This window comes from Hyposmocoma kahamanoa, unplaced genomic scaffold, assembly GCF_003589595.1.
Source record: "Hyposmocoma kahamanoa isolate Upper Pololo Valley unplaced genomic scaffold, ASM358959v1 79, whole genome shotgun sequence".
Taxonomy (NCBI): domain Eukaryota; kingdom Metazoa; phylum Arthropoda; class Insecta; order Lepidoptera; family Cosmopterigidae; genus Hyposmocoma; species Hyposmocoma kahamanoa.
This window is the reverse complement of record NW_020653993.1, coordinates 8,943,804-8,965,393: the sequence shown is the minus strand read 5'-3', so window position 1 is coordinate 8,965,393 and position 21,590 is coordinate 8,943,804. Positions and strand designations below refer to the sequence as shown.

At 35.7% G+C, this 21,590-nt stretch overlaps 2 protein-coding genes across 2 annotated transcripts in view; one reads left to right on the top strand and one right to left on the bottom strand.

Annotated features, from left to right (window-relative positions):
- The window catches only part of LOC113233565 (MAP/microtubule affinity-regulating kinase 3-like), a 324,769-nt gene that overhangs the window by 223,492 nt on the left and 79,687 nt on the right, over positions 1–21,590 (bottom strand). The window lies entirely within an intron of this gene.
- Positions 18,531–20,645, top strand: LOC113233567. The gene is made up of 2 exons (XM_026468706.1): positions 18,531–19,762; positions 20,517–20,645. The coding sequence occupies exons 1-2, from the start codon at positions 18,975–18,977 to the stop codon at positions 20,542–20,544; spliced, it is 816 nt and encodes a 271-aa protein (XP_026324491.1). The 5' UTR covers positions 18,531–18,974; the 3' UTR covers positions 20,545–20,645.

Genomic DNA, 21,590 nt, shown 5'->3' with positions numbered 1-21,590 from the left:
AATACTAAAACTGAAGACTAATTCGAGTCAAAGCCTTGTAACCCTAGGAAGCTTAAAAGACTTATAGGACTAAAACGACTAAAGACTAAAATAACTAAAACGACTGGCGTCTCATAACCTCGGGAGTCGCGAGTCATGACCCGTTTGGCGTGATTTTATTTCTACCCACAAGGTATTTATTTTACGATTTCTATTATAAGTAAATAAACGTGATTATTTACTACATACTACTTATGTCATTTTTATTTATAAACTTCGGGTTTAATAAGACATAAAATAGGTATAAGTCCTTTGCAAAAAACTCGAGTCGTATAAGTCTTTCAAGTCGTTCAAGTCATTTAAGTTTTTTTAGTCTTTTAGTATAACGACTGAGTCTTTTTAATAAAAACTCGAACCCCAGTCTTAATTTTAGAGTCGAGTTCTGTAAAATGGAGTCGAGTCGTTATAAAACGCCTTAAAAGACTGAGTCTCTTTCATCACTATTCCGGAGGCTGCAGGCTCGGTATCCCTAAGCCCACCGCATATTTGTTTATGTAGTTACGACTGCAATCATTAAAATTTCAGCTATAATATCAATGATTAAGGTATATTATTATCCGTTACATATAAAGCCCTTGCCGTGCCGTCTCATCAGTGGGCGCAGAGCCTTATGTGCAACTGAACGGCACAGCCTTGAAAAGGTGGAACAGTACCAAAAAAATAAGGTTACTTTGTAATCTTTTAATAGTGTCTAACAATAGAAGCCGTCATAATATGTAACTTTTAACGCTTCAGTGATTAGACCTTTAGACCTTAATTGCACAAAGTGAGAGAACTGAATACAGTGTCGTAATATTTACTAATATTCACTAAATACCGAAGCTCGGTTTACCATAAAATAAATGCCTGCTTGTAATTGTCAATCGTAGGTTTACAGGAATGTGAGCGGTCTAGGTCATCAACCAAGCTGTTGCGAGACGCTTGTCTAGTGGTTTCGAATGGAGGAAGAAAGAGAAGAAATTAGTAGTTGGGATTTTCGGGAACGTATACTTTACACGCAGTAATTTTAATGACAACAACGAAAAACAAATTGTCAAAAGGAATGCAAATTTAAAGGAATAAAATAACAAACTAAATTAAAAATAATGTGCGCGACACACAAATTATTACACGGTTACATTCTGTTACAAAATTATATATATTTCTGTACAAATATGTCAAATGTGCCAAACAACCAATTGGATGGTCTCATGAATTCCCTGAACTATGGAACCGGACCAATGTGACTCTAGCAACTCTACCCAGAACATCCAGAACCAATTAAGAAAAGTTGCATCATCAATAAACGAATTACTCGTGATTTTACACATTCATTTACAGTGAGGCTAATAGCTATCCTCCTCCCTTACCACAAAAAAGACACGACTGAACCCAAGTCATGGGAATCAAAACCACCGTATTTGATTACAGTAATACCTAACCATGATTTCTAGACCTACGTTTAATACAAATAAGTTCTTGTATCAGGTCACAAGAGAGGTCGTTCAAAGTGGCCGTGCGAATTTGGTTTCGGCAGCGGATATGAGTGGTCCAGCTAAATTTGAATTTATGCATCCTGTTTTCATACTCTTGGGAGCTGTTTTGGTTCTCTATAACAACAATCAAGTCTAATTTTCTGTGTGACAAATAGCCGTCGTTTGAATTGTTGCCGCCTTAATTTATAACCTTAAAACAATGGCGCTAGTATTGACTATTGACATTTGTATTCAAGTCATATCTTAAACAGATTAAAGCGGTTACACACCACGGCTGTTAATAGCGCGTCTGCAGCGACTCAATCGCGATGCAGACGGCAATTGTCTACACACAAGCGCGACTTAAGCATGGATACAATCGCGATGCCAGTTTTTAATGATTCAACGAAAGCATTTATGCAATCGTATGTTTGTATCCATGCAACCGAATATAAATCACAAAGGCGCGTTTGTATCGCTGCAACCCCCTCTAAATCACAAACGCACGTTCGTATCGCTGCTAAAAGGCCCCGTGTGTAAACGCTCGTAGAGTCATGATGGGTACAGACTTCTATATAAATATGGAAGATATGTAATGCGACACTAATAGGTTGAAAAGGTATCAAAGGTTTCAACATTGAAACCATAAATCTGAACTACAAATAATATACGTTTCCGAAATTCATTTTTAAGGTTTAAAGTAATATTAAGTTTCGTTAATGGAGCTGTATATGGGTACACGAATCGGAGGTTTAGGCAATATTATAAAAATACTTCATTAGTAAGAAGCAGACACAATTAAAATGTATCGTCTGTTGATCAGAGCTGCATTCCTTAGCCTCTTTAAGCAGGGCGATGACATCATACTCATAATACTATTTGAATTATTAAGGACGATGATTGTTCATTAACGTTTCTGTACTCGTATTACAGGTCAAAGGCCTCCTCCTATTCACTGTATCTAAACTTACAGATTTTGCTAGCTTGTGATCTCGTGTACTGTCTACAGCCAGTTACAAAAGTAATCTCACGCCATCTTTTTCGAGGTCTGCAACAAGGTTGCATACTTGGACAGTCATTGTTGTTTATATTGACTATGATATTGATTATAACATATTAAGTTTACGCCTATGACTTCCAGGCCTGATGAAATTCACAAGTCGTTCTTAACTCAGACAGCCTTCTTTTGAACAGGTTTCAAAAAAAAAAGGAAGAGGTTATATGTTCGGCTGTATGTACGTTTTATGTATGTTTTCAAATATCCCGACAATTGTGGACCGATTTTGAAAATTTTTTTTTTTGTTTGAAAGGGTGCACTCTCGTGGTAGTCCCATTGTCGCCAAGTCAAAGAGATTCCCCCCATTATAATCCATCCCCTCATTATAATCTGAAAATCGAAGGAAATCCTCAAATTTTATAGGCATGTCCATTGTCCGTGTATTCACCAATTTCTCCATCAATTGTGCACCGACTTTGAAAATTCTTTTTTGTTTGAAAATGTATACTCTGGAGGTGGGCCCTGATGCTGTTCAGAGTTCGTTTCAGCTGTCACAGCTAATTATTTTCCGCCAATTAAAGTCGACTTTCGCTTGACACAATACATGTAATCAACAAATCACCGTCACCATGGCAACCAGAAAAAAAATAAAATGTACAAAGGAGTCTGTAACAGTTCCATTGTCACCAAGAAATCAGAATCTGATGAGGGGGTCCCATGGAAACCGCAAAAACCCGATAAGTAAACTTTGGAAGTCTAGTTTTTAGATTACAATTTTAGGGAAACGCTCTTTACACTATGTATCTATCAAAGCCTGAATCTTTGTAAGCTATAAAAGTACTACTACTGCCTTTAAATCAGATACTGCCATGCTAAACTAAAGAACTCACGCAAAACCCATGAATTTTATTAGTAAAATAAGAAATGACTACGTAAGTATGCATACTCGTATTACATGGCCAGCGTACAGACTACGAAATTATCACCTACAAGTAATATTATTTGATTTGATCAAAATATCACACATCTTATCACAAGCATAAAATACAGAGTAACAGAGCGAATGTCTAAAAAAATGTGACAAAACAACACTCCACGTACATACGTCAATATGATTAAAAGAGTCCTTAAGAGAGGTTACGTTAAAACTACCAAGTTTTGGAATTATATGTGTGCAGGTTAGTTTGCTAATTGAAACCTGATTTAAAGGTGAAGGACACAGCGTAATGAAACAAAGTGCAGCGAGTCCCCAACTCACACTAGTCAGAATAAAATACTAAAGACAAAGTCCTCTACTTAAAGGTAATCCTAGCCTGACAGTGGGCATCTAATGTGTGGGTTGACCATGAGAAAAAATACTAAGAATATAAATGTATGAAAGTATGCGAATAGCTATAATGTAATAAACTTCCTGCGTAGGAAGTACGCTACGTACCTACTTATTCTAGGAAACGGAGATCCGGAGTCTGCTTACGCTTCTCAGGAACATGCGCCGATATGTGTAAATAAGAAGGTGTCGGTATCTCAAAGTCTAGTGACAATAAGAAAATACCAATACTGGAGTGTGAAAATCGAAATTTATTCCGTTATATCGGCCTATATTGGAAATGTTCGTTTACTTGCCTATGTTCCTCCCCTTCACGCAAATATGTATATGTGGTTTGTTTTGGTGTTTAGTGTTTTCGTTTCAAATCTGTATTACTTACACTTTACTTACACTTACACTTTACTTCAGAAATGTTTACTAAAACACGTAATTCCTTTATGCCCGTGTGATATTTTTTTACGAAATATGTTTCCAAAACTTTCGGTAACATTCGCATATTCCAACTATTAGTACATAAAGGCAATATAATATGCGAAGGAATTTTACCTCCCGGTAGACTTTAACGAGACTTCGCTTATATCTAGCTACTTATAAGGCCAAAGGGGGAAGAGACCTAGAGTTCAAATTAGCCTGGCACGGTAGTTGTTAGTAAGCTGTACATAAACACTGCGAACAAACCCCCGCGAGGCTCGTAGAGACATAAATATGTCGAGTTTACGGGCTACCTAGCTGATGGTTTATGTGATCCGGCTCGTAGGGCCAATGGTAAAAGAGACATTTATTATTTTTTTAATATGACTTCCCCTTTATGTTTTAATATGTTTAAATCAAAAATGGGAAATTGAAATAGGCAAGTATTTTATTTAGAATACAGTATAAGTTATTTAAATACAAAGAAAAATGATATGTCCATAATATGCACTGGCTACGTAGCCGAAATAAAAGTACCAGCACACTTTTTATTGTACATAAAAGCAGAAACATTGTAGAAAAATCAAAACATAGACCTGGAAATGGAAGTTTTAAGAAACACGAAATGTTTTTGTAGTATAATTTATAAAACGTTGACTGTAAACACACAGAAGCGTGGACAAAACACTTCTTGACGCTGGAATTTATTTCACGAAATAGACTAGTAAAGAATGGATATATTTCATAAAGCTATACCTACTTGCTACGGTTGTGATCTCCAGGGGATGCCACTGCTCGTGTTCAGATTGAATATGTCCGAAAATAGCGAAATTGACCTCAATACCCAAGTTGGACATCGTCTTGAAGTTGATCTTTATTTGCCAATAGTTTTAGCCAAAAAAGAAGAAAGAACTAGGTAAAAAACAAACTTTAAACAGATAAGCAAAGTTTGGCAAACAACAAAACCCCAACCTTCATCTACAGAAGATACGTTTTCAGTCAGTATCCCGATATAGATGTAATAAAACAATAATATTACAAAATTTGCATTGACATTGAATATTTGAACATAAGTCACAAGATCATGTGTGTTGAACATGGATCAGGAGTGTTGGAACCTCTATGGTTGCACAGAGGTTCCAACACTCACCCTACAGCAAATCAGGGTTTTATCTACAACTCCAAGCGAAGATCGTGCTTTAAGAAAGCAATCCCTAAGAAGGGCTTCAATTAATGTGTCCGCTACCTACTCTTTAGTCGGTATGTAAAGGACATTGATCTTTTCTCGATGTAGTTCACATAGAAACCATAGAGGTTCCAACGAGATGTAGTATACAGATTGACGGATATGTAGTACATTTTTCTATTACTGGATCGATACTAAATTTGTACCTCCATTTTAAGACGTCCCAATTGGATTAAGCTACACCTCTACACCTCTTTACATCACATTGACTTTGTGGCGAAATAGAATTAGATTTATTGAACCGAATAGCAGCGGCGTACTGTGGAATTACAATTTGAATCTTAGGGCAACGTTGGTATTTCGCTTCAACCAAAACATTCGAATTGTTTCGCTAAAACTCCAGACTTCTATTTCCATTTCCGTTTGAAGGTGATCTTCAAAGTCACGTTTCTTTGTGATTGCAGTTTTAACTTAAGTTTACAATATCGTACTAAAAAGCCTACGATGTTCGTCCATTTTTCGCATTTTCGTATTTTCTAAAACCGTTGAAAATTGTATTTGCACCAAAACAAGGCATCCAATTGTAAGAGATGAAAAATACAGTCTACGAAGGGGAACGTAATCCCATTCTCTGTGAGCCGGAGATAAGAGGTCGACACTGCAAAATGATGGAAGAGCGTTGTATGCGGTTTAAAATATACCAGTAAGCTGATACCTTCTTAGGGCGGTACCTATACTGATTACCAATTTTTTTATAATAAAACACTTATGAGTCGATTATATTTCAAATGGAAATAAACATAATAGATGTCAGTTTTTCTTTACATCACATGAAAGCTAACTATTATTTTGTAAATCCAATTCATACACACATCAAAAAAAGTTTGCGATCACTTTTAAAACTTGAAATATTTTTTTTTATTTCTAAAAATATTTCAAAAACCTCTTTAGTGATACTATTATTTGTTTTTAATTTTAATTATTTATTTAATGTTGTACTTTTAACAAAAAAACTATTTATTACATATTTCTTAATAATATTTCCACATATTAAAAATATGTTAAGTTTTCAAACTGATCGCAAACTTTTTTTGATGTGTGTAGACTTTCGCGCGTTACACACATTGAAAATGAAATTCTTTTTACCGAATCCAAATTGCTAATGTATCTTTTTCCAAACAAATTAATTTTTCGAGCTCTTTACAGATTTCATGACAACTGTCTGATGACTAACATATTTCGGTCAGCCGCGACCATGGAAGATGTAAAGGTTTGGTTGAAAAAATAAATATATGCAATTTAGATCCGGAAAAAACACTTTCATTTGCTATTATAAAGTTTAGAATACTTGTAATAAAGTGCGATTAGGAAGCACGATACGTTCAACCGTCTGCCCCAAATGATCTTACGATGTATGCAGGTAGTTATGAAAATAAACTGCTGCATATCTAATTTGAGACAGAAGAAACTCTTGAAGGTAGAACGCAACATTGAGAGTACTCGAAGATGCTAACGCCTATGGGACCGCGATAATTTCTATGCTATTGCAAAGGGTTGCTGACGTCATTAATGCCACGTCACGTAGGACAGGTGCAAATATTTGGGAAATGAGAGATGGGAAAGGATTCTTTGGGAATCACAGTTTAATATTAAAGCATACTCACATGCGTAAAAGATATAAGCTTTTTGGATAGTATACTAGCCGTAACCAATATCTGGTATGTAACAACATCATGATTTCTTTGTCTTAACAACGTCAAAATAGGTGAACTGTTCTTATTAAATTATTACAACCTAGTCTGTCCACTATCCATATAAAAAAAGCTAGTCACAGAAGTGGGATATATAAGAGTTGATATAGACAATGCAAATAATTACAACAAAAACAACTTCGTCGTAAACAAACGTACAGTAAATAAATTACAAGTAGTACAACAAATAAAAGGTTTCGAAGTCGCAACAAGCTTTGTCTGTTGGGTTATTGAAAAGATTTGCAATGCGATAGCGATACATTGATGTTAAGCTTAGGTAAGACGTGTATTTCCTTGGTGGTCGGTTACATTGTGCAATGTTAACGTTGAATATGATGTACTCGTATATTTTCGATATCGAAGCAGCATTGAACACAGTGTAATCGTCTTTACTTCTTGTTTCAGAGTCAGTCGGTGGTTTCCTTTTAGAAAATTAACCTACTGTAGTTTAAATAATTTACAGATCTGATGGTCGTGGTAAATAGAAATGGTAAAAACATCTACAATCAGTCATTTACCATCTCAATCAGTCGCGACCATTGTACCCAGAGGGTGAGCCTTCTGGCTTTGGAAATATAACGCTATTTAGATTCCAAAAACGTAGTTACATTTCCAAAGCAATCGCAAAGGCCTCGATAACTGTGAATTGTTAAGTGAAGGCATAACTTTCACACCATTACTTATGTGTAAAGTAAATAAACAATTTAATAGTGTTTCAGATTCTACAGTCCTCATTAACAAGATACTAAACGTAGGCATAAAACAATTGAGGTTGTTGCAACCGAGCCTTATGTCGTGACTGTAATCCGCGGTCTGCCTAATGATAGGCCTCGGTGGACGATTGCAACTCCATCCTGGTACTTTGGTTTGTACCTACTGACACAGATCTGGTTTAGTACGGATTTACTGGAAAGATTGTGGATTTGTTATGCTCATGTAAACAAAAATTATATATTGTGTTTAGAAAGTCAAGAAAAAAATAAAGAAGGACAATTTTTGAATTGTATGTTTTACAACTGGAGCATGTTTTTTTATAACATCAAGTGACGGGACGAATAAGTTGTGCGCCTGATACACGCCTGTCCATAACAGTTACAGTGCCACTCAGAGCTTTAAATTGCAAAGACCTGAGGAGCACTTCCACTGCGCCCGTCACCCTGAGACATAAGTTGACAAGTACCATGTGCCTGTAATTTCACCAGCGTCCTTGCTTTTCAAAACCGGAGCACAGTAATGCTGACATTTCTACTTGACTCGTGTCACCTACGATGGTTTTATGTGAAAATATACGAAGCAGTCGGTTCATAGTTCGTAGTCTTAAAGTTAGTAAACAAACTTACTTGGTTAAAAAGAAAACTAAACGGTAGGTGCAATATCTACTTACATAGAACATAAGTTGTGAAAACATAATAACGGCTACATGACAAAGTGAAACTTCCACAAGAAAATCGATTCAACTTTTCGTGAACAAAAAAAAAGACATTTCCCAACTCAACATAAAACTTACGAAGATACACAAATTACGATACCGAAATTCCGATTGCCGAAGCCAGCAAAAATGTGTTTGAGGCCAGTTTGAAAGAGATTATGCTATCCACAAAACAGAGGTTTAGCATTTTTGTACCTCGTCCTATTGGTTCGATGTTGAGGTTTTCCCTTTGTTTCAGGTAAGAGAATTTAGGGTCGCATTTTTGGATAATAATATTTTATACCTATTTAGTTTCGCCGAATATTCTGAACCTTATAGCTAATAAATATTATATTCAATTCAGTATTAAGAGTCGATACTACGTAAGTTTCATTTTGCTTGATTCAAGCGACAGGGACATAAGCTTTATTTCAGAATTTATTTCTTTACAAACGAAATTAAAGCCTTGTGAAAAATGTGCATCGTAGACTATACGTGTTCTATTTAGTTCAGTTGATGTAAATAAAATCATTGGTATATGTAAAGTACCTATTGAATACGGCGATTATCTTGTAAAATTTCGAGGTAAGTTTCCTTTTTTTTTTCTATCATGATCATTTTTAGGAATCTTGTTTTCACACCGCATAGTTGAAATTTTAATATATATTTTGTCCAAAGTGACCGATTCAACAGTTTCACAGTTATGCGGAATCAACCAAAGCCATTTGAGGTCAACTCTTAACAATTTCTAATTGGAGGGCTTTAGCGAGTGCATTTTCAATTCTAAGTGTTAGACCCATTGACTTACAAATAAATGGACGACGGGTCTAATACAAAAACCACGAAAAAAATGTCCCAAGTCAACCTATTCGAAATTTAAATTGTTATGTCATCGCAGTATCGCGCTGTCCGTAGAACAAATGAAGACTAAAGCGGAGTGTCGCGCTCTGTATACGATTTTAGCGCCTTACAAGTGCGGACACTTTTTAGCGCGGACCCGACGTCCATATAATTGTAAGTCAATGGTTAGACCTTAATTTTTTTAATAGTGCCATATAATTTCGCCGTACTTAAGTCGCCTAGGTTTGTAGTAAAATAAAACGAAAACCATTATCCTCGTACGTTTCTGACTCAAGAGTTAGCACGTACTTGAGGTCATTCAGGTTCCAGCTGTGGACAATTATAAATACACAATTTTCTGAGAATTGCACAGTAGCTATTATTACATCACTGACGAGCCCATTGTGACTATATTTAAATACCACAAAATAAAGCATTCAAGTGGATTGATTAATTCTTAATAAATATGCAGTGTAGCTGGCCATGAGCTACGGCCAACACTGTATTCCTGATACTAGCAACTTGAGTCATCGATACAAGGATCTATTCGCTACTGTAAATGCTACGTCACTTAACGGCGAATCTCCATCAATAGGAGAGTATCCCTCAGCAACGCTTTAATAAAAGGGATCTAATTAAAACGGACGAAAGCCTTTCTCGACTATCGTGTATGTAACGAACATTCTTATTAATCCCACGTCTGAACATGACAAAGGATGACTTCGCGGAAACCATTGTAATTCCAAATCAAATGTAATATTCACAATTTATAATATTCTAAATATTAATTTAAAAAATAATGAGATTTCATGTAATAAATCCCATTTCAAATAACGTTCAGGCGTTTTCTAATTCATTGCAATTTCTAATCAGGATTATTAAAACCAGATTGCAGAGTAATTGGTAACAACATTGATGAAGTGCCGATATAAACGCATTTATACGTTAAAAATTGCAGTGCTTTGTAAATGTCAGACGTAAAAATATAACACCGGTTTCAAGACGCGGTTCCGAATGACGACTGTTGTTGTTATTGTTTAAATGTCAAAGTTCACGTATTGAACGCTGGCTTTTCCTGTTTTGAACTTTGTTAGCACTGTAATACCAACTCTCTAGGCATTATTACAATTAACGTGATATAAATACGAAATACATTAATTTACTGCGAGTAATGTTCTATTTGTAGTTGACAATGATCTGTAATGTTCGTGCTTAATCATATTCATTCTAGTGTTTTAGATATTTGAAAAGCTTTTAATACATTTCCACATAATTGTTACAAACTTAAATACGAAATTAATTTTGTGTTGTATTAAATCGGAATGGTGGCGAAAATCTCACGATTATATTTAAATTATGACGTCAGACTGATTGAGTTTGTATTCTCAGCTCGAGCAATGTTGGGCGTCCCACAAGGTCACACGACCGGTCCTGAGTTATACATATGTTGTATACCTGTTCGACGACACAATGCGCAAGGGATTTTTTTTTTATATAAAGGTATACATTTCCAGTTCTAGCTAAGTTTATTATAAAACTGAACAATTAAATTAAAGAAAAATTACTCCTTAAAATAAAACCATGATTGTTTATTAGAATAGACAAATTGGTACCCAAGATTAGAAGTTCCTACTTATATATGAGTAAATTTGCATGGACTTTTGTTATTTAATCACGCTGAAATGGCTGAATGGATTGTAATGAAATTTAATAGACATACGGTGTACGTCCTAGATTACAACACAAAGTACTTCTCAACATACTGACGACCAAAAACTAGTACCGCTATGATTTCTAGTTTAAAAAAAAACACTGTCATAATTACAATTATAAATTAAACCATACTATTAAAATATGTTATTGGGCAAAGGTATGCAGTATGTATTACAGAATAACCTTGTTACAAATTTGTTGTTTAATTAACTTGCTATCACGTAACCAAAAATATAAACAATAATAATACGAAGTCATATAACGCCAAGCCTAATTAAGCTCGTAGATTAGATGAAGCAAAGCAACAATTTGTTGTTGAAAATAAAGATTGCTAAAGCAATGCCCACTTTGGAACCGATAACGAATTGCATAATTTCTAATCTAATACGGGTAAACCAATGCGAGTAATGTAATTCGAGTAAAACAAAAATAAACCCATGTTACAAGAAAACCGAGGCAAATGGTTTGGAATAGCAATAACCCTATAACATTCAACGAATAACGTTACAGGAATAAGGAAAATTCAGACCAAGCCTTTTGTTAATATTTTACGCTGGAACATTTGCGTTATACGGAGCAATACGCAGAAAAGTAAAGTATACGTACAATCCTTTGTCGATGGTGAATATATTCTATCTTATATTTCCTTTGGATGCGTCTCCTTTGTAATGTTTGTTAAATAACGTCTTCATTGGGTATAAATCGTCAAATCAAAGGTCATCTGTCGAATCTCTTAATAACTAACTCTATTACAGATTTCTGTCAAAAATTTAACAAAACCGTCGTGATTCTTTTAAGGGAATAAATTCAATTTGTCTTATCACATAATACGACGATATAGTATCTTTAAGAAAATAATTCATTGCCTTGCATTTCTATTTAAAAGGAAGCAAGATATCAAAGCCAACAAATAAAAGAAAAAATTAAAAGGATTTAACTTGATTGGTATCGTTAGTCTATATATTGGCTTAGTTTCTCCCTAGACTTGAGTAGTATTTTCTTCACTAATGGCGCAATTCCGGAATAGAGGTCGATCGAGATACACCTCGAAATATATCTCTACCCTTTCCGAAACTTATGGAAGCGATAATATTATTTGAACTAAAGTTGGTTTTGTAACTGTATCCCCATTTGTTGACAGTATTATCGTTGTAATTATCTTTATTGAATGTCACGATGTTTACTACCATAATATGATACTAGTTTCAATAATACTAGACTTCAGAAAAAAATCTTCAAGGAACATGTTTATTAACAAGTTTACGTTAAAGAATCTGAAGTAGCGATACTTTGATTCTCGCCTAATGGCGTCAAGTTTGAATTCTTAATAAAGGCTCGAATGAAGGGCTCTGGGCGAATATATATATTTGTATAGTCAAGTGACGTCGTTGAATCAGATTCTGTTAACATGCCTTCTTAATTTGTTATATTTGTTATGCTACTTTTTTATATTTGTTTTTTTCTGTTTTCCTTTTCTTCTGTCAAGAGAGACCAAGGGACATGTAAAGAGACTGAAACGTTTTGCTAGAATGAAAAAAAAAACAAGAAGATATATACGGGGTTTTAGATCCGAAAATAATTTATTTCCAATGCGTAGTAATCGCAAAAACCCTAAAAAGTTACAATTACAATTTTATATTTATTTATTTTCCATTATTATATTATTTTCTATAATTATTTGTAGCTTGTTATTTTGTATCTCAAATAAAGCCGATTTTACACGTAAAATTACCAAAATTCTTTTGAATCTACTGGGAGACGAATAATAAGTGATATTAATCATTTTTCCAGAAACAATGACTATTGAGCTCTAAAAGACCCTTCTAAATAATTTTCCTCAATTTACCAAAGAGCCGTTCCAAAACTTGTATTTCAGTGATTACTTAAAGTGAATTTCCAAATGGCGGCCTACTTCTAAAGTTTCCAACTTTTCATGTGTTTACTTGAAAATTAATATTAACTTTACGTAGCATTTTTAATTTTTTTTTTTAAATATGAGTAAAGATCAAATGTCAATGTACGCCTGTGCACACGAGTAGAACGTTAAAGTCGATTAAAAGTTCTCACTCAACTCATGCGAGAGAAGATCGCATTAAAAATCATACAATACTTTCATGTCCTTTATTGCTCTACATACGGATACGTGAGTACGGACCCAGTTTCATTTACTCTTTTGTGTTTGAATAGAGCGCGTGTAACGGTTGCTACAGTTGCGAGCATACATGGAATAATTGATCAGTTCATTGAAGTTTACTGACGTTCGCATTGGTTAACGAGGCTACTAGAATTGGGGAAATGACTCGGCTTCCTCGGGTAGTTTATTAATCGTTCGGTACTTTTTGTACTGGAACATTAAACATAGGCACCATACGCAGCCAGAGTCAATTTGGCGGGGACGAGCTGAATATACCAGAAGACGCAATTTAAGGCAGTGACACGCACGGGATTGTGGAGAAGACTAACCAGCCGTGGCCGGTAGCCAGCGTAAAGGCTACGCAGTGCATGACAGAAAGTAAATAGTAAGGCAGTTGATTATTTTGATAACAAGACAACGATGCTAGGAATTAACCTTGATAAGACTTTGCGATGGAAGCCGAACACCATCAACATTTCCTTAATAGTTTATCTAACGACAATAAGGTTTACAATCGTAAACAAAATGTGAGCGTCGAAAAAATTCTCAGATTGACCTTATTGTTACAAGAAAAGTGTAAATTATGCCTTGTTAAATTTACGATCATGAAATACGAAATCCTGACTAACATCGCGATGAAATTAATGGGCTGAAAACTGAACACGGCACCTATCACGTAACAGAAGAAGCTCATAACATAATACAAGTAAACAACAATCACGCAATTTCCTTTACACTTTTTGTGACCTTCACACGTTTTGTATTCCATGTCACACGATGACACTCGAGGAAATGAAGGTATTGACGAATTGTCAAAGAGATCCGGTAAAGAAAACGGTGAAGCACTGAAGCGTGCCGCACGACATGACAATTTCCTCGATAACTGGCTTACCTATATGAACGAGTTAATATAACTGGAGTGTAATCAAACTTTTTAATTTTGCTAGGCAAGTCACTATGTAACAAATTTTTTAAAAGGTTCTGTTTCTGGTTTGACAGTATTGGTTTTTGCTTAAGCAGCAAATATGTGGAAATGAGTAGCTTTACCTCTGAAAATTTCTGCTTTTGGAGATAGAGGTATTTAAATACTCTCGTAAATCAACTCATTTCTAGGTTTTTGTCATCAATTTGAAGAATTCTGGTTGAAATATACTACAGATTTTAAATATGAAGTTCCCTTTTTGTCTTTAAATAAAGAGAATTTCAACTTTTCGTCGTCCTGACCACAAAAGGAAAGTTTTCGTAGCAAAATAAAGTTTTTTTCATGATTTTACGTTCGAACCAATAAGAAAATGGTATTTATAAGCCAGAAACAAATATGGTGTCACATGGTGATTATCATTATTTTGAATAAAACGTTTAAGAAGTTTTCGACGAGCAATTTATGCAAAAATAGTGTTAAAACAATACGCATAAGGTATTATAAAAGTATTTGACACTTAGTCACACATGTGACAACTTGTGAATCATACTCTGCGCCACCCACGGCTTTGAAGTGCTTGTTAAAGGACAGACAAACAGACTACTGTTTGTCTGTTCGATAGAAGGATTTTGTCAATGAAATATTGTAGGCGTGTGAAAAGCAAATTGTACGGCAGTTTCGTCTTCCAATATTTGTTTCGTTAAAATTTTTGGAATTTCATTATCTCTTATTTCCTAATGTCATTTTAATTACCACAAACCTGGTTTGTTTTTTGTTTCTTTATTTTTTTTAACAAAATTAATATTTGTTTTTTTTTTAATTTACTTTTTGTTTATTTTATTTTTTTTTAATTTAGGGAGCATAATATTAGTAAATAAATATGGCTCTTTACAAAAATAACAGAAACTAACCAAAAAATAAATTTAACGAAGTGTTCATTGGAGGTACCGATATGGTCAGTGTTAGTTCAGCTTCGAGTTCATAACAATTCACGATTACACATGAATGTGAATAAGATTTTTATAAAAAAAAAACCACAACCTCTAATCTTTGCTCATTCGCTTTCCGTCAGGGTTATAAACAGGTAAGTGTCACCACCAGGCACAGGACTTGTTCTTGGCGTCACTTGATATAATAATAAAAAAATAAAAAACTTCATATTATATAATTACTACTTTGATTTAATTTTTCTTTCTATTTTTAATCATTTCGGGATTCTCGAGGGTATCCACTTTATTACACAAACAAAATTACTACGACAAACACGCTTAAGAAAATTTATGGAGGAAAAGGACCAAGTCCGATAAACTCTGATATATCCATCGACGAAAAAGTGGGAAAATTCCGTCATCAAATGTATTTAAAAGCACGTAGTTTATTTAATTAGGTCTCTCGGAATTGGCACTTCAAAAACTTATCTCCTAATATAATGGCGAGTTGTCGTATTTCAAATCGAATTGCATACAAACTGATGGTAAAGAGAATATTAAAAGATCATAAAATGCTTATCTTTATAATTTGTCTCTTAACTTGAGAATTTACGTCGTCGTAAATTTGAACGAGGAAATTTTGGAGATTTTTCTATGAAACTTACCGAATTGTTCCTTAAATTGACGAGTGTTTTAGTATGTAAATTTGCGTAAAACGTGTTGAAAGGGAAGATCAATTTATATTATTTAATCGAATAAGATATTTTACCTTGCGACGTGATATTCAAAATTTTTCGGATCATAATTGCGTATATTTCTTTTTTCAAACATACCAACGTTCCGGGCCATTTACAGGTCCCATGGTCACTTCTAGCTGGCTTTATTGGTACAAAGTTAGAGATGTATTCTTCTTTTAATAAATAATCGTCAGCGTGTACATAGTCCCACTGTTGGGCAGGCCTCCTCTCACAATGAGAGGTCTTGGTCTGTAGTTCTTACGCGGGCCCAAATTGGGAATTTCACACATATAATTGAATTCCTTTGCAAAAACTCAGAGACGCAAGTCCGGATTCGAACTCACATCCCTTTGCTTGAAAGGTAGGCCATACCATCAGGCCCCATGGCTGCTTTCACGTGATTATTTAGTAAATGATTGAGTTCGAGATTAGAATCTCATGTCATATCAAAAGATTATCGATTTATACTAACACCAATCTAAGTTTGTCGTTCCAGTCTTTATGAGACAAAAAAGCAGCTATAAATTTGCAAGTATTAGTTTAAAAAGGGTGCATTAAAGTTAGTCTATCTACTAAATAAAACTCCACTATGGATTTCAAATCCGAATTGTAGGCGTCTATTATAATTAAACGATTTGCATAATGATTTCTTTCAGTTTCTCTAGCATTCTATTAGAGTGGAAATGCCTTCCCGACACTTTTCCATTTATCTCCGTATCTCCTCTGGCAGTATTCAGATCGTCACGCCCACCAGTTTCGGCTATCGTTTATCAAAATGAATATCAATATTCATTAGTTAGAGCTTGTGTGTTATGCATCTTTAAAATTAACAACAATGTCTGTTCAGCTAAAACTTGGATGAACTACGGAACTACTCTCGAAGTCCGTCAACGAAAAGACAGGCCCGATCGGAACCGTCAAACGGGCCCATTCAGATCAGTGAAATGACCCTGATCGAAATTCAATCTCATATCATAATAATCAATATCAAATAAATTGCGGGTACTTCGAAAGAATAAGACCCCTTGGAATTTGCTCTGTATATTTTAATTTATTTAAATAGTTTAAGTATACTTACAGTTTTAATTTTACATAAATGTGTTAGTATATATGCCAGTGAGTGTTGGCTATAACAAATTTTCAATTGCACTTTTCGCCATATCACCACAATCACAACCTCTCAGATCCACCACTTTGTATCACATCACTTGGGTCCTGGAAAACTTGTTTGCTGACCATGGATGCTGTTGAGGTTGGTGATACACTTCAAGATCTCACTTCATTTTTTCACTCCCGCATGGAGGACTTTGAGAAGGCTCTTCAGCAGCACACTATTTCAACGGTCCCTGCTGCCCAGCTGCAAACGGTTAAAGCCTTATCTGCAGACTATCAGCAGTTTAAAACATTTATAGTGAATGCGGTCAAAACATTGAAAATGCAGCTGGATCTTCTCCACACAGGTATGGATCGTCTGGAGACCCATTCTAGGCGTAAGGTTTTATTGCTTCATGGTTTGCCAGAGGACAATAAGGAGAACGTTGCTACTAGGGTGCTTGAGGTGTTAGGCGGTAGATTGAAGCTAATGCAAATCCGACCAGAGTGCATAGAGACCTGTCACCGACTAGGGACCGCTAAAAAAGACCGTACTCGCCCTGTGCTAGTCCGTTTTGCGACTTATAAAAGTAGATCTGTCGTATGGAAGGCCAAAACAGCGTTAAAGGGCACGAGAATTTCCATGTCGGAGTTTCTGACAAAGTCAAGGCAAAGCATATTTGCTACGGCCCGTAAGCATTTCGGCATTAAAAACTGTTGGTCGTCTGATGGTACCATAGTCGTGATATTGCCGGACAAAAGCAGAAAAAAAATCACGGAGTTTGGTGAATTACAAAAGCTCCAGGCCAGTTTTCCATCCACGGCAGGCAGCTGAATTGTTGACCAATATAATTATCTTGTTTATTGTGAGGTACTTCCACTTCCGTATTTATAACTTGTCTTTAGGTACCTCCGCTTTATGCTACCTTCCTTCCGCTAAAAGAATAAGGTATTTCATTATTTGAAAACTAAAATTATACCCCATAAACATAATGTTCATTTGCTTTATGTCAGCTCAAACTGTCAATATAATTTTTCGTTCTAAAATTTTTGGTTCATAATTGTTTTTTTTTTTTATTTTAGTAACTTTGGATTAGAGTACTTCATTTAGTAGAAATATCAATGTGATGTTTCCTTCTAAAATTTAAACTGATAATGAAATTTTTTTTTATTTTTTATTTTTCTCCATAACTATGTATTCAAGTAATCCAGTCGAAATATTAAGGATATTTAAATATAATAATGTCCAGTTATGAATTGTAACTTTATGGCTATGATGATTTTGTTGGTAAATAAATTTATTTGCCTTTACTGTTATTGTGTTGCCAACTCTCGCTGGTGATCTAATTTTTTTTTTTAATTTAATTTTTTTTTTTTATTGCTCTTAATTTTGCTTATTTAACTTATTTGTAGTATTTTGGTGTATACATATAGTGTTTTATTACTTATAATTTACATATTTATTAATTTCTATTTATGTCTATAAAGTCTAGTTATGTTACCGATAGCTCATCTGATGAATTTGAAAGTGCTTGTAGTGACTTTTCTATTTCTTCTGACTCCGATGGGCCTTCACTAGATGTTAAGCTGCGATCAATATTTCATGGAAAATCCAATTTCTTGAACTTAGTGCATATTAACGCGCAAAGTGTCCCTGGACACATCTCCGAATTAAATACGTCATTCAACAACGGCATAGTTGATGTAATCTTAATTTCAGAATCTTGGCTTAAGCCTTCTCTTCCATCCCCCCTTTTTTCACTCAATGGATATAAATTATATCGTAACGATAGAGTTGGGATTGGTGGTGGTGGTGTATGTATTTACATCAAGAACCACATCCCATGCTCCATTGTCAGCCAGTCTCCTAACACTTACACTGGGTCTTTAGAGTACCTGTTTCTGGACGTCAACTTACACCACACCAATATCTTAGTAGGTGTTACTTATAGCCCTAATATTAATGTCAATTATTTTGACTTATTTGAGACAACCCTTGAATCCTTGAGTGCCTCTTACGACCATGTAATATTGATGGGTGATCTTAATACTTGTTTATTAAAGAATAACTTCCGTTCCTCACGTCTTAACTCCCTTGTATCCGCAGTGAACTTTGTATTGCTCCCACTCACTGCCACCCATCATTCCCCCAATTGTCAACCTTCACTCTTAGATGTCCAGATAGTTTCGAAACCAGAGTCAGTGCTCTTGCATGGACAAACCACTGCCCCATTCTCGTATCATGACCTCATATATCTATCCTACCGAGTACGCACTCTCAAACCCAGAATTAAAGTCATTTTTCAGCGCAGCTTTGCTAGCGTTTGTGTGGATCGCTTGAGAGAGGATTTTTCAAATATTGACTGGTCTACACTGATTGAATCTAACACGGTAAATGAGAAGATCAAAATTTTTAACAATCTGTTAATAAAGCTGTATGACTCTCATGCTCCACTCAGACCAGTGCGCGTTAAGCATCTGCCTGCGCCTTGGCTTACACCATCAATAAAGAAAATCATGAAACGTAGGGACAAGGCCAAGTCGATCCTTAGGAGGTTTCCAGGTGACGATAATTTGCTTTCCTATAAACGGCTGCGTAATCTCTGCAACAGACTGTGTCGTGACGCCAAACGGCGTTACATCCATTCGTCGATGGAAGGATTGTCTATGGGTCAAACCTGGAAGTTCTTGAGATCTCTTGGTGTGGGTAGAGATCGTGACTGTACTATTGACTTACCTGATCTTAATTCACTCAACAAATACTTTACCAACTCACCATTTACAGTTGCTGACTCTGTCAAGACTTCCACGCTCACCTCTCTGGGCAATGTTGCACGTCCTGCTTATGAGCCTTTTTCTTTTCGCGAAGTCACTGAGGGGGAGGTTAAGAAGAGTATCCTATCCATTACTTCCAAGGCCGTGGGTGAAGATGGTATTTGCCGTGATATGCTGATACCTATCCTGGAAGACGTTACATCAATTATCACACACATTATGAATTGTTCACTTGCTACTGGCGTCTTTCCTAGCGACTGGAAATTAGCCCACGTCATTCCCATCCCTAAATCCGCTACTCCCACGACTTTCTCCCAATTTCGTCCTATCTCCATCCTACCATTCCTGTCCAAGGTCCTTGAAGGCACTGTTCATAAACAACTTTTCTCATTTGTCTCTCGTTATGATCTTATAAGTCCATATCAATCCGGTTTTCGTCCTGGTCATAGCACAGTAACTGCCTTACTTAACGTCACGGATGATATTCGCCACGCCATGGACAACCGATTGTTTACCATTATTGTGTTACTGGACTTCAGCAGTGCTTTCAACTCTGTCGACTATGACATCCTTCTTGCCATCCTTTGCTCTCTTAACTTCTCCCCTGCTGCAATCGCTTGGTTTTCAGACTACCTCCGCAATCGCCTTCAAAGGATCAAGCATGATGACACCTATTCTGAATGGTCTCCTTTGACTTCAGGGGTGCCTCAGGGTGGTGTACTTTCACCTCTCCTCTTCTCGCTGTTCATAAACGAACTCGCAAAACGAATAACTCCTCCGTTCCACTTATACGCTGATGACGTGCAAATTTATAGACACTTTGATGTAGCTAATACCCTATCTGCCATTGAAGCCATTAATAAAGATCTTCTTGTGGTGAAGTCTTGGGCTGATGCGTTTGGTTTGCTTATAAACCCAATGAAATCACAGGCAATAATCGTAGGTAGCAACAGACTTTACTGTAGGTTGGACATTGATAATCTCGCCAAGGTTTCGTATAATGGAGTGAGTCTTGCATATGCTGATAATACAAAGAACCTGGGTCTGATAATCGATCATACACTGTCTTGGAGACCGCAGGTAAATGAGGTTAGTCGACGCATGCATTTTTCCTACCATTCTCTCAAGCGGCTTCAATTCTTCTTGCCATTCAATACGAAGGTTATGCTTGCTCAATCTTTACTACTTCCTCTTCTCGACTATGCCGATGTTTGTTATTTGGATGCTACTGAGGAGCTGCTTAACAAACTGGAGCGCCTACAAAATCTGGCAATCCGTTTCATATTCGGTTTACGAAAATATGACCGTGTCTCTGAATTTCGGACTAAGTTGAAATGGCTACCAATCCGACTTCGCCGAGATATGCACGTTCTTTGTCTCCTTTACAAAATTCTACATTACCCCCAGCTTCCTCATTATCTGTGTTCCCGTTTTTCTCCCTTATCCCCCAGTTCCCGCCCAAAACGTACCTGTGACACTAGATCACTAATAAATCCCCAATCCAACTCGAAATTCTTCCACAACTCTTTCACGGTGAGTGCAACTCGTATGTGGAATAAACTGCCTGCTGGCATTCGTGACAGTCCATCGGTGGCATCTTTCAAACATAAATTAAAAGAGCACTACCTGTCGAACGCGTTAGATAGCTAATAGGTAACATATATTATAAAGTAGTAATTTGTTTAGATTATAATATATATTCTGCTTATGTTTGTATTTATGTATATAAATTATTTTTATGTATATATATATATATATATTAATATATATATTATTATTTTTATTTTTTTTTATTCACATTTAAATTTAAATTTTATTGTACAATAATTAGTCCCGCAGACTTCATTTTTCACCAAGGCTAGGGTTGGCTGGAAG